Source organism: Gavialis gangeticus, unplaced genomic scaffold (assembly GCF_001723915.1).
Source record: "Gavialis gangeticus isolate Ggan-Ray unplaced genomic scaffold, GavGan_comp1, whole genome shotgun sequence".
Classification (NCBI taxonomy): Eukaryota; Metazoa; Chordata; order Crocodylia; family Gavialidae; genus Gavialis; species Gavialis gangeticus.
Window position 1 is genome coordinate 6,540,534 of NW_017729019.1, and position 15,067 is coordinate 6,555,600.

Genomic DNA, 15,067 nt, shown 5'->3' on the forward strand with positions numbered 1-15,067 from the left:
TTGCAAAGAAATGTTTGCAACACAAAAATTGGAGTCGCTTTGAATTCTCCAGAGGCTCCAGGGGCTGGTGTGAGATCAGGAATAAGGAGTCTTGAGTTGAGAAGTGCTTGTTCAGCAGTCACAGCCCAGGGCTCAGAGTTAGGCTGGGATGTCCAAAGCAGCCCCTAACTCTCCTGGGTTTACCCATTGTGAACACCATTCAGCCTTCCTAGGCTCTGTCCCTACCTGTTCTGCTCACTGAATCTGCCTCTTGACTCCCACAGTCTCCCCTGGCTTCTGTGTAGAGACCAAAGGCAGGTTACTTACCTGTCCCCTTGACTTCCCCACTTCTGGGTTAGGCTGCCTTTTGGAGTGCATGGAAATCTCCTGCAAGGTTCACATCAGAAGCCTCTGTGTCCGCTGAGCTCAGTGTGCTGCTTCATCTGTGTCTGCTTGCCGCCCTGCTGCTCCACCTCAGGAGCGTTCTGCGGAGGTCCTTGGAGCTTCTTTCTGCAGGAGTCTTCCCCTTCCCCTCCCGGGTGCGCTTGGCAATGGGCGGTCACTCAAGAGTAACTCTCTGTCCGTTCCAGGAATCCCCGTCCCCCGGGAACGACGCAATAGACTCCAAGAGCTCCACGTTCGAGCCTGCCGTAGGCAGCCAGGAAAAGTTGGACTTCAATAGAAACTTGAAAGAGGGTGAGAAGGATTTTGGACATTCCCTATTACCTTATTATTTGGTATCTTGTCTCTGGCCTCCAGTGTGCCAGTAACCATGCTTGGGCCAGATCCTCAGCTTGCATAAATCAGTGTAGCTCCATAGACAATGGTGGCCACAAAGAATAATGATGACAAATCATGTTTCTCTTTCTGTTTTTCCTTTCCAATCTCTCTCTCTCACACCCCACTCTGCTTTTGGACACTGCACTGGATATAGTTATGCCAGCCATTGAGAAGTTACTCTCCAGTGACTGGAAGGAAAGGCTTTTGGGAAGAAATAGCATGGAATCCAAAGAGGTGAAAGGCAAGTTGTGCTCTTACATTGTCTCTAGAGGAACACCCTTCCCCTCCTGTATCATGACTTCCCCATTGCACTGTTTTTATCCTTTCTCTGGTGCTTATGGATGTCAACACTGGTGGAAAAGGGTGTGGGTAGGGGTGGGGAGAGGGATTTTGTGAATGTGTAGCCCTCTCTTTTTGTGGGCGGGATGGTCAAAATTTGATGTTTTTGGCAAAAATGTTCTGTGAATCTTTTTTGCAGAGGGAAAATATAACCAAGTCTAAGGCCTGTTCAAATGGCCAGAGCTCAGATATGCACCTCTGTAGAGTGATTGCTACAGAGATGAAATCCAAGGCAACCCGTGCCATTTCCCTACATATGCTTTTTGCATCCACATCCCTGCTTAGCTTCTCACTGGAGTCCTGAGGGTATCACCTGTGGAGAAAAAACAGGCATCAGGCACCCAACCACAGTGGCTGACTCTGCTGCTTGCTTGGTCCAGGTACCCAGGAGAGCTTAGCGGAGAAGGAGCTGCAGTTACTTGTCATGATCAACCAGCTCTCCACGCTGAGGGACCAGCTCCTGACAGCCCATTCAGAGCAGAAGAACATGGCAGCCATGCTCTTTGAGAAGCAGCAGCAGCAGATGGAGCTGGCCCGGCAGCAGCAGGAACAGGTAGGCAACGGGGGCTTGGCCCTGGGGCTTCCTTCTTCCCTATGCCACTTGGCCCCTAGACCATGAGGACCAGGGCAGGTAGTCCAGCCAACCTTTGTTGGGTTTCCCACAGTTTGGGATCTGCCCAGGCCTTACTTCACAGTGGCACGGAGCAGCTAAACTGCCATGGGGCAAGATGGCCTTTGTCACCTGGCTACTGAGGTAGGGGCAGAAACACAGCAAGGGCTGGGGGAAGAGCTGGACCTTGCTGAAGTCAATAGGCCTTTTGGTTTGGGCTCTAATGGGACCAGGCTTTCACCTCTTCTTGAGCAGACAGCCCAAGAGTGACCTCCCCCCATGAGCACTGCCCTTTCTCGTGTCCTCCATGCCAACCCCAAAAGACGTCCCGGCTCATCTAAGAACTGGAGTACCAAGAAGTCTGAGTTTATCTTGGCTGCCGCTGACCTCCGTATCCCCAGATAACATCTCCAAGTAACGAGTGGAAGATGAATCACGTTTCTGTCTGTGCTGAGCTCCCAAGGAGATGGCAGTGCCAGCCTGTATTAAAGTAGATACTTTAATTGAATTAAGCTGGCACACAGGGCAGGCTTTTTCTCATCTTTAATCATTTTTAAATAGACTTCCATCTCGCAGATTCTAGTAGGCTGTAAACAGAGGTAAAGGCTGGCATTACAGTTAACTTGGGAGGTTACATAGGAGATCTGGGCTTGGTTCCTTGTGTGACCATGGAGAAGTCACTCTCTCTCTGTGTGTATCTTGGTGTTTCTAAGTCTGTTCTCCATGCTGAGCTGAGCTTGGGGGTTGCAGGGCTTTTGGGGGTTACAAGGTGATCTCTCTCCCCACCTGTCTATCAGTCACGGTGGAAGGCTGGCAGGGGATAGCATTGCTCTTTCATGGCATCACCTTGAAAGGATGTGACCATCACCTTGGCTGTCACTAAGAACTGAATCTAGTCCCTCTGCACCTGAACTAGAGGCACCACAGCTTGGGTTCAGGACGGAGGTGGTGAATGACGCATGCAGACACTTCCCGGCTTAGTTAAACCCGTTCAAACACCTGTGTGTAGCTGCTTTTTTATTTCCTCTTGGTTAAGCCTCAGGCCGTTCACCGTAAGCCTCTGGCATGGGTATAAGCTAATTGCCTTTTTGCTAAATAGGCCCAACCCTGTGTGTGGACCAAGCCCTGAGACCCTTGGCTGGTGATCGCAGCAGAGCTGAATCTCAGCCAGGCCCAGAAGGGCTGGCATATGGCCTGACCGGCAGCTTGCTGCCATGACCCTGCCCTCAAGAGAGTCCTTTGGTCCTCAGAGGCCCCGTAGACCAACTATCTGTGCTTTTGTTTTGCCAGTGCTGGGGGGCTGCCCCTCGGAGGGTGGGAGAGCTCTTGAGGAGGCTCGCTGAGCGGGACCATTCCCACCTTGCTATTAATGTCACTTGGCTCCATTGTCTCCCCCTCTGACAGATTGCCAAGCAGCAGCAACAGCTCATTCAGCAGCAGCACAAGATTAACCTGCTGCAGCAGCAGATCCAGGTAAGAGGCAGCTTCCACCCTGCCAGCCCTGGCACACTCTTAGTTCCTGCTTGGAGCCCCCTTGCTTCTCCATCCCAGAATCCTGGGCAGGGCTCCCACCTGCTCTGTCATGGACCTCTCTCTTCTCCAGCAGGTCAACATGCCCTATGTCATGATTCCAGCCTTTCCTCCCAGCCATCAGTCACTCCCAGTGGCTCCAGACTCCCAGCTAGCACTTCCCATCCAGCCCATCCCTTGCAAACCAGGTAAGAAAGGGATGGCGGAGGGTGGCAGGATTACAGGGAACAGGGTGGGGAAGGGACAAGTGAGAAAGGCGGCACTGGGGAAAAGTGACTGTCCTCAGAAACAGCCTAGATCAAGGCATGACCCTTGTGTGCCATTGCTGGGATTGTGACCTTGGCTTTTGGAAGCTCAGCAAGACCTGGGGAGAGCTGTCTAACAAGCGAAGTTGGGGCTGGGCAGGGGAGAGCCAGGAGGCTTCTGGGTGTTGGGTGGTTTCTATCAGGCATTGATGTGCCCTTGCCCCCCCACTTGGGGTCCTGGCCCTCCTCCCCTTTGCCACTGGGACTCACACTGGGGACCCGGATCCCTCCCTCTGGCTGGTCGATGGCATCCCTGCTGGACCTCGCTGGGCCCCTGCCTCTCCCGTCTCTTGATTAACTCTTTGAAGACCTTCTGCTCTCTGTAGCAGTTTCTCTTCTATAGAGGCAGCTTGGGTCTGTCAGTGAGGCCCAGGAGCCTGTACCCTAGCTCCACATCTGTAGAAAGAAGAGAGCAGTCTCTCCTTTGTCTGCTCAGGTTCTTTGGGGGCTTGCGGTAGTAGTGCCTTGCACCCTAAAGCCCTGAGCACCATCGGGTCCCGAAGGCACTGCCATAATAGCAATAATAGCAGCACTCCTTAATCATCAGTGCCATGCTAGCAGGTCTGGGGAACATTTAGGTTTCAAGCAGCTGTTATCCCCGCTGCCATGAGCAACAGCTTTGCCCACCTGCTGGGAGTCCCAAACACAGGGGCCTGTGCTAGCAGTGGAGGTCGGGGGCCAATTCCAGGCACGGGCAAGGCCGGCTGGCTCACGGCTGCTGTTGTGTCTTCACCCCCAGCTTCTCTTTCTGCAGTGGAGTACCCAGTGCAGCTACTACACAGCCCTCCTCCGCCGTCACTCAAGAGACCCACCAGCTCCAGCCACCTCCAGATGCAGGTACTGCCCCAACTCTGCTGTCCTCGCAGGGCTCGGGGGTCCTGCTGGGACACACACCACTTCTGCCTTCTGTCTCCCCACAACCAGGAGTCTTCACAGCCCCTGAACCTAACGGCCAAGCCCAAAGGCCCTGAGCTCCCCAGTGCCTCCAGCTCTCCGAGCCTGAAGATGGGCAGCTGCCAGTCCCTCACACCGAATCACGGGGCCACGCGGGACCTGCAGTCCAGCCCTTCCAACCTGCCCCTGGGTAAGAGCACCGAGGCGCACTCTACAATGATACTGGGGATTGTATCCATGGCAGGAGGGGAGAAAGCAAGGATTTTTGCCTAGACCCTAGGTACCAGACCCATGGCTCAGGGACTTGCTGCGTCTGTACCGTGGAAGGCTCTGGGGACAGGGATGATCCTGCCCCAGGCAGGGGGTTGGACTAGATGACCTCTGGACATCCCTTCCAACCCTACTTCTCTGTGACTCTAAGACAGCAAGAATAAAGGATCCATTCTTTAGGAGGAAGCTTCGTGTCCACGACAGTATTAGGAGACAGTGAAGTCCCTCAGTAGCCAACTCCAGAGGGGATCATTGCTGGGGCAGAGAGAGGGAAAGACTGGCCAGGGGTTGGTGGGGGCGGGGAGATGGATAGAATAGAGACCAGACTTTCTGTGTTACACCCTCTCACTTCCTTGCTTGCTGCTAATTGGAAACAAAACAAGTGGGAACTCGTGGTGGCCTCAAATGTTCCTTAAATAGATGGTGGCTTCAGTGCCTGGGGATCAGGTCCTTTCCAGAGGCCTGTCCCAGGGGCTGTGGGACCTTTGCAAGGAGATGGCGCTGGCCCTGACCTGTGCTGTCCTGGGGGTTTATTCTCAGGGTTTCTGGGAGAGGGGGACGCCATCACCAAAGCCATCCAGGATGCCCGGCAGCTCCTGCACGGCCACAGCGGGGCCTTGGAGGGCTCTCTGAGCAACCCCTACAGAGTGAAGGTGAGTGACACCCCAGCTGGGGAGCTCCTAGGCTCTCACCCCAGGCTGGATGGGAAGGTCTTGGGCCCGACACTGCTGAGCTCCAAAGCCCAGAAATGGGCCAGTGTAGAAAGGCTGAGCACGTGCTGCGCACGCTCGAGATGTGTCACACTGGACTGTGCCCTCAGTTGTCCCCGCCGCCCACTCTCTGGGTCTTGGCACACACTAGCGGGGAGCAGGAGGGTATGGTTGGCTCCCCCGGTGACGCTCCCCAGGTTCAGCATGGACGTAGGCAGACGTGTCTGGGAGAAGCCAGCTCTGCACACAGAGGAGGATTCTTGGGGGAGGCTATGCACAGATACAAGAGGAGCCCAAGAGCACGGAGACCCTGGGCATTAGGTCCCCGAGCTGTTCTGCCATGACGCTGCAAGCCAGATGGCCTGCCTGTGGGTGGGCGATGTTGGACCCTCCCCTAGGGAAAAGGTCCCCTGCCAGTAATTGCACTGCCAGCCCACTTCCTTACATCGGCAGCTGGAAGTAACCTCCGCTCTCCATGTGCCTGTAGGACCACGTCGGAGTGGACTCCTCCCCAGCTAAAGAGCGGGTGGAAGAGACCTGTGCACACAGGCTGGACGAGGCCATGATAACCTGTGACATGGATGGTAAGGACGCCTTCCACTGGGCCTGAGATGTGCCATGTGCTTTGGATGCCGATTGCCACAGGGCTTCTTTGAGCTGAGGCTGTGTGGGGCTTCTCCTTTCCTCCTTTTTTTCTGCTTTTCTCTACCTTTCCTCCTCTTCCTGACTTTCCCCCCTCTCTGGTCTTTCCTTTCTCCACCTTGCTCCATCAGCCTGTGCTCTAAAAACAGCTGCCAGTGGAGAACAACCAAGGCTGGTGCTTGTTTGAAGGGTGTGGCAATCTTCTTTGTGGCCAGTCGATCACCTGTTTTCCGCAGCCCTACTCCGGGGTTCTCCATTGCTGATGGAGCACTTGTAGTTTGCACCCAAATGGTGCTTTCTGTATTGTGGGCCGTGCTGTGAGACCTGTTGAGACAGCTCCACAAGCCCCATGGATGCTCCTTGCTCTGAGGGGCAGCTGCCCTTGATTTGAGCTCCAGTTGTACACCTTTCTTGAAGGTGAGGAAGGAAGATACTGCTTTGGAGCTGAACTGAGACCTGTGCACTTTGTTTCATCCAAGCTCTTTGGAGTGTGCCCTCCTGCTTAGCTCAGGTGCTGCCTTGTCCACCCGGAGACCTTGGGAGCTTGATATTGAGAGCTGCTGAGCCCCCCATGGATCCAGCGAAGCTCATGAGAGCTGCCAGTGCTAACACTACAGAAAAACCAGGCTCCAAGGGGCTGAGATTTATTTTCCTAGAGGGTCTGAGAAGCCACAGGTCCAGTCGGGGAAGCAGGCTGATGGGATCCTGGGTCTCTGTGGCTGGGCTGCTAAGAATGAAAACTTCTAAACTGTGAACAGACATTTGGTCTTGTCTTGCAAGTGAGGTGGGATTTGAGCCTCTGTCTCCATGGGGGCCTGTGACCAGTGCCTTTGCCCTCTTTAAAACACTTCCCAAGCTGGGAGAAGCGCTTGGCTGCTTCATCCCCTTGCAGGTTGTATTGTGTCCTTGCTTCCCAAGCCTCCTAACTGACTCTTCCTTGCTGTGCTCCCTCAGGCTCACGGCACTTCCCCGAGTCCAGGAACAACAACCACATCAAGCGGCCCATGAACGCCTTCATGGTCTGGGCCAAGGACGAGCGGCGGAAGATCCTGCAGGCCTTCCCAGATATGCACAACTCCAGTATCAGCAAGATCCTGGGTAAGTGCATCCCATGGAGGAAGCAGGTGTGGTGGAGCCCTCTGCCCTGGTGCTCAGGGAAGGGATGGCTGAAAGCATTGCCTGGAGTCTGGGCCTGTTGGAGACATGCTTTTCCCCACTTACCCCTGCCTCTGACCTGCTGCTGGGAGTAGATTACAGACTTCCTGACACTAACCATTTTCCTCCCAGAGCCGTTATGCCCCGTGAGATCTTCCTCTTGTAGATGCTTGTTTTGCACTGTCACGGTGCTAAACCAGTGTTCCTGGCACCATTTTGCCTTAAGCCATAGAGAGTGGATTGGAGATTTTGGATGAAAACACAGCCCATAGAGCGCAATCTTGTATTAGTATCTCTGGCAGGCTTGCACCCTCCTTTCTGCTGCCTGTGTATCAAACCCCTCTGCAGCAGACCTCAACTTGGTCTCAGCCATGGTCCCTGCGCCGCAGACTTGTTGAGTCTCCACACCGTCCCAGCTTCACACAGCCCCCGCCCTAGCTATTTAAAGACACGCGTGCGGTCTCCAAAGAGTCCATCCCAGACTGCTAGCCCGGCACGCTCGAAGCACAGCATAGGGTTTCTGTGGCCTGCCCTCAGCGTGTGCTGTCAATTTGGTCTCACGCATCTGTCTCACAGCTCCACTCTTGGGGAAAAAAGCAGCTCCCTTTGAAGGATGGCTGGGCTAGGATCTGATCTGAGACCAATGGCAAACCACAGCGTCTGGGGTATGTCAGGAGTAGACGCTTTGTGGTGTCCTGTCTGCTCACTCAACACCATAGTGGAGCCTTAAATAACTGGTGAGATTCTTGCCGTGGGGGGCCTGTACACATAGCAGGCGTGTGAGAAGCCGGCTCAGGCGCTGGGTCTCTGAGTGGCCTTGAGCCAGGCACCCAATGTCCGGAGCCTCCATTTCTCATCAGCGTTCAAGGCCAGAGTAAGATCTGTTGTACGGGACAGACCGTGCAGTTGCCTAGTGGTTAGGACAAACGCTCCATGCCCTGGCAGGGCTCTCGCTCTGCAGAGCACCCTGTGTCGGCCCAAAGTTAACACGGGGCAGCACTGCCCGAGCTCTGGATCCATTCTGTCAAGCTGCCTGGCACTGCTGTTTATGCCGGTGCAGACAAACATCCTGATTTGGCAGCTTCTCCTTTGCATGGGTGCAGGTGACTCCAGCCCAGCCATGAGAGAGCCGGCCCATGGTGTTTTGGCATGAAGGGTAATGGAGCAGAGGCACAGCAGACTGTAGCCTTGGCATTTCCAGCTGGGGGGTGTGTAGTGTGTGTGTGTGTCTCACACTGGTGTTTCAAAGCCAGTGATGCAGGAAGCTCTGTCTTATGTGCTCCGCTGTCCATCCTGTCGTGTCCCCCGTGCTAGGATCCCATGTGTACTCACTAACCCCTTCCCTTGTTGTTGCATTGGCAGTGGCCTCTTTTGCCCTCCTTTTGCCTGTGGCCTGCTCCAGACTGTCCTCCGCAGATCTGGCCTTGTGACTTGTGGTTGTGTGTGCGGTTCAAAATGGGTCTGAGCTGGGGATTGGGGCTGCCTGTGAAAGCAGGGGACTAGACTCCAGTCCCTCCAGTCCTCTGTGTGTGGCCTTGCTATTGATGGATCATTACCTTGCAGCAAAGGCTTGGCTAGACTAGAGACAGATATGGTCTTCTGTGTGAGGTCCATTGGCCTGAATTGGAAGAGGGACTTCCCTGGTCCCATCCCTTCCAGTCTGGGCAGTAGGGGAGGAGGCAAAGCATGAGAAGCCTGTGGCATGAGCAGTGCCCGCTTGTTGAGATGATGGAGGGCAGAATCTTTCAGCGCCAACTGAGACAATCCTGCACCGAGACCCATCCCCGGCCCTGCCCACTGCATGCACACATGCTTGTGGCTACTGTGCAGGTGAGGGCCAAGCTCTCCAGCAGGCCAGATGGCCACACACGTGTGTAGCTCCCTTCCTGCCCTGCTAGCATGCAGTGGCCAGCAGCGCACCTGGGACAAGTGGCGAAGAGAGCCACGAGGCATCAGAGACACTGGACTTGGCTGGACTGCCTGCATCTGAGTGGAGCTACTGTGCCCAGGGACTGGGTCCAAAGAGCACTACAAGGTGTGGGAAGATCTCTTCATTTCACCCTTGCTTTGGGGCATAGGAAAGGAGGGTGGTACAGGCCTTTGGCCCCCGATTCTCCCATTCCCTTGGCATAGGTGATGCTTGATTGTTTTCCCTTCCCCTCCTGATCCTCCCTGCCCTCTCTGGCCCGCATTCCTCCCACTTTTTTCCCTCTGGCTCCGGCTCTGGGTGCTGCCCGGGATGACAATAAAGGTCAGTAAGCAGGAATGCACATCACATGGCAGGCCGGTCTATTTTAGCTGTTGCACCTGCTGGCCATACCTTTTATGAGGACAATGAAGCAGAAGTACAGGACAGAGAGGTGACCAGGAAAGGTCAGGGCTGGGGGAGGGGGTCTCCTTCAGGGCAGGTAGATTGAGGCCTGGATGGCTGCATTTCAATGGGAATGGGCCTGTGGCATGTCTGGGAGATCCCTGCCATGTTACTTGTGATGGCTTTGTCTCTGTTGAAACCTGCCAATAACTCTGCACCTACCAATCAGGGGCAAATCACTCAGGTTGGGTGGTAGAGCTTGTTTGCATGGGTTGTATGCAAATGTAAAATGCCATTTGCATGTGTTTTATCACAGCAGCGCCTGGGCACCCAAATTGACCTGGGAACACTGGGTCAGTTTTCAGTTGGCGCAAGCTCCTGTGTGGACACTCGTATTTCAGTGCCTCTGGATTGTGTCATCTTGCTCCCATGCTGACTTTTTGTCGGGACCTTAAGCAAATCACCCCTTCCCTCTGTGCCTCAGTTCCCCCACCTGTGAAGTGGGTATGCAGCAGGTATCACTAATGTTAGCAAAGCACGGCAAGTACTCCCGCTGTGGGACCTGCTTTGCTGCTGTTCAGGCTCAGCAGTGGAGAGCAGACGCATCTATGCTGCTCCCATAGGAGTTTGGGGAGGTGGTAAGACCCTTCCCTCCTCCTTGGTCATGGCCACAAAGCCTGTGAAGCTTGAGTAGGTGATGCCTTGAAGGGGCTACACAGTGCAAAGTCTGAGAGGCACCCAACTGCAGCGGTAGGACAATAACCTACTACTTCTACCTTCCAACACTCTTCCAGCTCGAGCATTAGCAGTCGCAGCAGCCCTGTCTGCTGCTGGTTCTTCCTGGTGGCCAAGGCTGTGATGGGAGTTTCAAAGGTAGCTCAGGCAGTCTGTAAATCTCCCCCCCATCCCCTCCCAATGTGGTATTGCAGGGTCCCGGTGGAAGTCCATGACGAACCAGGAGAAGCAGCCCTATTACGAGGAGCAGGCACGGCTGAGCCGGCAGCACCTGGAGAAGTACCCAGACTACAAGTACAAGCCGCGACCCAAGCGCACCTGCATCGTGGAGGGCAAGCGACTTCGCGTGGGCGAGTACAAGGCCTTGATGAGGAACCGGAGGCAGGATGCCAGGCAGGGCTTCTTGATAGCGTAAGGCTCCCAGCCACGCGGGTGCATGCGGGGCTCCCCCTGCGTCTGGGAGCAGAGCGCAGAGAGCAGCGCATAGCAAAACTGGGTGGACGTTGGAACAGGAGGTGACGGGCAGCGCTGCATCATGACAAAGCTGCACGGGGGAGTGGGGCAGGGGTGTCAAGGTGAGAATAGGCCCAGAGAGCTCCAGGTGGGTTGGGGCTTTCTGGGCATGTTTAGGCTGCACACCTCACTCAGGTGTGGGGTGCGAGGCTGGAGCAAAGGGATGTCAAGGAGAATCCCCATTAGCTGCTGGCAGTAAGGGCTCTATGACGTGAACAGGATGGGACCTGGGCACGGCAGCCAGCTCTTTGCTGGCGCCTGGTGTCCTCTCTGAGATGGCGAAGGGGGATCAGGAAGAGCAGAAGCCGATGGTCCCTTCACGAGGTTTCTTCCCCCCCACCCCTGCACAGGAGGCTGACTGGCAATGTCCCACCCTAGCTGGATTTGTTTTTAATGTACAAAGAAGGGGGTGAGTCATGGAAACAGCCCTTCATGCATGGTCTTTGCATTCTGAGGAAAAGCCTTGCTGCGTGTTGGAAAATGACACTTGAAAACCAAAAGGCTTTGATGTGGTGATACCACCGGGGTGCCTGACAAGAGGCCAAAGGGTGAAAGGTGCCCCGTGCTGTGCGCTCTCCCACCGACCCTGCTCCCACACCAGGCTACAGGGCCAGGGGTCCCATGATGTGATGGCCTCCCTTGCCCTTGACCCTGGTAGACTGGGGGAGCCTAGCCCATAGAGGGGAGTGGGAGCATGGGGAGGTTGCTGGGGCTTTCCTGGTGTGTCCTACTTTTCCTCTGAGGTTTTTTTGGTCAAAATAGTTCTTTTTTTGTTCCAGCAAAAAATTGAATTTTCCCTGGGAAATTGCCCAGGATGCTATTTTCTCCCCAGCTGGTGTCAGCACTGTCCCTGGGGGAGGGAGGCCTGCGTGCTAGCCAGCTCTCACCCCCAACCAAGGTGACCATATCCCTCTGCTTTTTAGACCCCAAAGCAGCCAGATGCAAGCCACCTCCTCAGATGTCCTGTACCCGAGGCCAGTGGGTTTGCAGCTGACGCCACCGCTGATGGAGCACTACCTGCCCCGCGGCACAGACCCCAACATGCCCGTCATCATCAACACACGCAGCCTCAAAGCCCAGGAGGCCGACGGCGCGGAGGACAGGCACTCAGTTGCGGATGGCGAGATGTACCGGTACAGCGAGGAGGAGGACTCCGAGGGCGAGGACAAGAGCGATGGGGAGCTAGTGGTGCTGACGGACTGAGCCGGGGCAGGCAGGGAGGGTGTGTGGGGTGGGCATGAGCGGAGGAAGGGCAGCACCTGGAACTGAAAGGGTGGGAGCGTGGGGACAAGGTGGGCAGGGGGAACAGCCCCTGTGGCTTGGCTCCCTGTGGTAAAAGGCTCTGGGATGCAGCAGTGCTGCAAAGCATCACTCCCTGGGCCAGGAGGAGCCTCTCCCATCAGAGAGGCCTGGCACATAGGGCACCATCGGCTGTGAACAGGGGACCTGGGGCGGGCATGTGCCAAAGCATGGGGCACAGACTCATCCTCACGCCCCCTCTCTGGAGGGAAAGGAGTTGGCTTCACCATGCAGAGCAGCACTGGGGTTTACTCGCATGCTTCCTTGGCACTGGGGCATGTTCCTGGGACAGAGAGGGGCAGCGGTGCAGGCTTGGGGCTGGAGCACAGCCAGAGCGGGTGCCCAAGCAGGCGGGTGTCTTCAGGAGGTCTGCTGAGAGCAGAGCAGTGGCGACCATGCGGCAGACCCTGCTGCTGCCCTGTGAGACCTGCTGGCGCCTGCATTCACGGGGCCTGCAAGAAGGTTCAAGGACTGGCTATGGGACCAGGCAGCGGGGAGGCCCCCATGCCCAGGACAGTGTGAGCGGTGCCCGGTGCATGGAGACAGGCTGGAAAGCCTGGGACAGACAAGAAGCAGGCTCAGGCTGATGCTTCTGTCTCTTGGTCCACCTCTGATGCTGCAGCCTCTTGGTCCGCCTCTCCCCAGTGCGGCTTGAAGGAGCAGCTCCTGCCTGCTGGGCTCAGAGCCATTAGTGGAGGGGTCCCAAGCAAGTGATCGAAATGACCCTCCCAGGCCTGGGGGGGTCTGCAAAGGGGGTCTGGCTCTCCAGAGGTTAGACAAGGGGAGACCACCGTGGCCTGTTCCCCTGTCCCCCTCCCTGAGGAAGTCAACGCTGGTTGTGGCGCCAGCCGAGGTGAATCCTCACCTGTCCAGGGCCCAGCCAGCTGCCCGAGCAGCTGTGGCCACGCAGTGGCCCCGCTTCAGCCGGGCACTGAGGTCTCCGTTGTGCTCGGTAGCAACCGGCGTGGGGAACACTTGTTGCTCATTCAGGCGCCGTACCAGGCCGCTCGGCTCCCGCGCCCCCCTCTGCCCCCCCACGGGCCGCTTGCTTGTTCCCACTCGCTGGCTGCTGCCTGCCAGTAAATTCCCATGGAGTCATTTTTAGCTCTCGCCTAGCATGAGAAAGCGCCAAGGTCTCAGAGGAGCGCCCTTTTGTGCGCCTGACAGCTCTGGCCCCGTTTGTAAATAAAGCTGCTGCCTGTTTCCCAGCCCTGCTGTCTGTGCCCCCCCGCCCCCCCAAACAACCCCAGAAAGCTGCAGGGAAGGGGCCTGCCCCCACCCCCCAAAACCTGCAGCAGTGGGTACACAGGGAGCCCCTGAGGCTGGGTAATGGGGGGGTCCTCTGTGCCTTTTCCCAGCTGACCAACCCTTCCCCCCAATCCAGCAGGGTGGCGGAGCTCGGTTCTCCTGCAGCTTTGCAGAGCCGCTGCCAAAGACGTGCAGAAAACAAACCCGCCAGCCAGCTCCGTGCCCTGCACCCAGCACTACCCTAGGGGCCCGTGCATTGAGCCATGGGGCTGTCCTTGGTGCTTGTGCCCAGCGTAGGGGGCCAGCAGCCCCTGGCGGTGCACACAGACATGACGCCCAATGTACAGCCAGTGTCCTAGCCAAGGGGCCTGGAGGGGCGTCCTGGCATCACTGGGTGCTGCAGGACTGGCTGTCCTCGGGCTGCACGGGTGGGGAGGACAAACTGAAACACCCAAGCCCCTGCTCCATCTGAACCAGACTGCTGGGTGTGGGGGGGAGGGCATGTCACTTTGTGAAGGGATGGGCTAGTAACCCCCCCCCATCCAAATCATTGTGTGCCAGGACTGCGTGGCTCAGCACCCCACCCACAGCTCAGGCTAGCCCTGGCAGGCCTGATGCCCAAAGATGGGCCGTCTCTTTCCAAGAGGTTGCATGAACTGTTGGGAGGGATGCTGACAAAGGCAGCGGGGTTGCTTTTATTTAAATTTCTTTTTTTGGCAACTGGCCTGACCCTGGCTGTAGTGCTGCAATGCCAGTGAGTGCACATGGGCGCTGCCTGAGGCTGCTTGGAGTGGCCTGGGCAGGCCCGAGGGATGTGGTAGGCCCTGTAGCTCCTTGCCAGCCAAGGCAAAAGGGCAGGAAATTAGGTTTTTGTGGTGGGGGAGCAAGAAGGCAGGGCAAGTTATTGCTGCCATCTTCCTGAAGACGGCCTGGCCCTGATGGTAGCTGAGCATCTGGCCTGCCTCCCTTAGGGACTGATGACCCCAGTTCAACATTGTGCCACCCCCGCAACAGTTCCCCAACATCACCACCACCCTGAGCCCTTGGGATGGTGCCTCTGCCTGGGAGAAGGGCAGTCCCAGCCCTTGTACGCGGTGTGGGGGGAGATGTGCGTGTGTGTGTGCATGTCCATCCCTGTCTGTCCTGTGGTGATGCAGACAGCAGGTTGTTGGATGGGGGTGGAGGGTGGGGGTGGCAAGGCTAAGCCAGGTTTGCTTACAGCTGTAAGGAAGAACCAAAGGTGGTCAGATACTGGGACAACTGGGGTAGTTGCGGGGGGTGGGGACTGGGGCAGGAGGGGCAATCACCCTGGTATCAGGCCTTGCATACACTCAGCGCAGGTCGCTGGCGGGGGGTGCGTGTGCCTGCATGTGTCTCCATCTGTTTGCGTGCATGCGTGTGTGCCTCTCCATCCATAAGTGTGTATGTAAGTGTATGTACAGCTCCATCTGTGTGTGTGTGTGTGTGTTTGTGCATGAGTGCGTGCATGTGCACGTGTGTATGTCTGTGTGCAAGAAACACTGGCGTGAGGGCAAGAGGCCAAGCCCGTACCAGTCTGCAGTGTAGAGAAGCGACTAATATTGCTGGCAAGTGAAGTGAACCTGTGTGCGTGTGTGCTACAGCTGCTCCTTCCCTGCCCCCTCCTCCCTGCTCTGGCCCCCCAAGTCCTGCAGCACCCTGGGCTGACGGCTGCCATACGCGTGGCCTGCTCCTACCCCACAGTTTCCCCGGCTTTGCACCCCCCTGC

General features: G+C 56.5%; 1 protein-coding gene and 1 long non-coding RNA gene across 3 annotated transcripts in view; one reads left to right on the forward strand and one right to left on the reverse strand.

The window, feature by feature from the left end:
• SOX13 (SRY-box 13) overlaps positions 1–13,859 on the forward strand; it is an 86,406-nt gene extending 72,547 nt beyond the window's left edge. For both annotated transcript variants that reach the window (XM_019513925.1, XM_019513926.1), the window contains exons 3-14: positions 570–675; positions 914–1,000; positions 1,479–1,651; positions 3,113–3,181; positions 3,312–3,426; positions 4,283–4,380; positions 4,468–4,627; positions 5,248–5,360; positions 5,905–6,001; positions 7,014–7,157; positions 10,455–10,671; positions 11,697–13,859. In XM_019513925.1, coding sequence (XP_019369470.1) covers positions 570–675; positions 914–1,000; positions 1,479–1,651; positions 3,113–3,181; positions 3,312–3,426; positions 4,283–4,380; positions 4,468–4,627; positions 5,248–5,360; positions 5,905–6,001; positions 7,014–7,157; positions 10,455–10,671; positions 11,697–11,976 — 1,659 coding nt within the window. In that variant the 3' untranslated portion in view covers positions 11,977–13,859. The remainder of the gene's footprint in view (positions 1–569; positions 676–913; positions 1,001–1,478; positions 1,652–3,112; positions 3,182–3,311; positions 3,427–4,282; positions 4,381–4,467; positions 4,628–5,247; positions 5,361–5,904; positions 6,002–7,013; positions 7,158–10,454; positions 10,672–11,696) is intronic.
• LOC109295220 overlaps positions 8,048–15,067 on the reverse strand; it is a 15,311-nt gene continuing 8,291 nt past the window's right edge. The window contains exons 2-3 of the long non-coding RNA XR_002096696.1: positions 14,051–14,055; positions 8,048–8,058 (exon numbers count right to left, since the gene is read on the reverse strand). This is a non-coding gene — a long non-coding RNA (uncharacterized LOC109295220). The remainder of the gene's footprint in view (positions 8,059–14,050; positions 14,056–15,067) is intronic.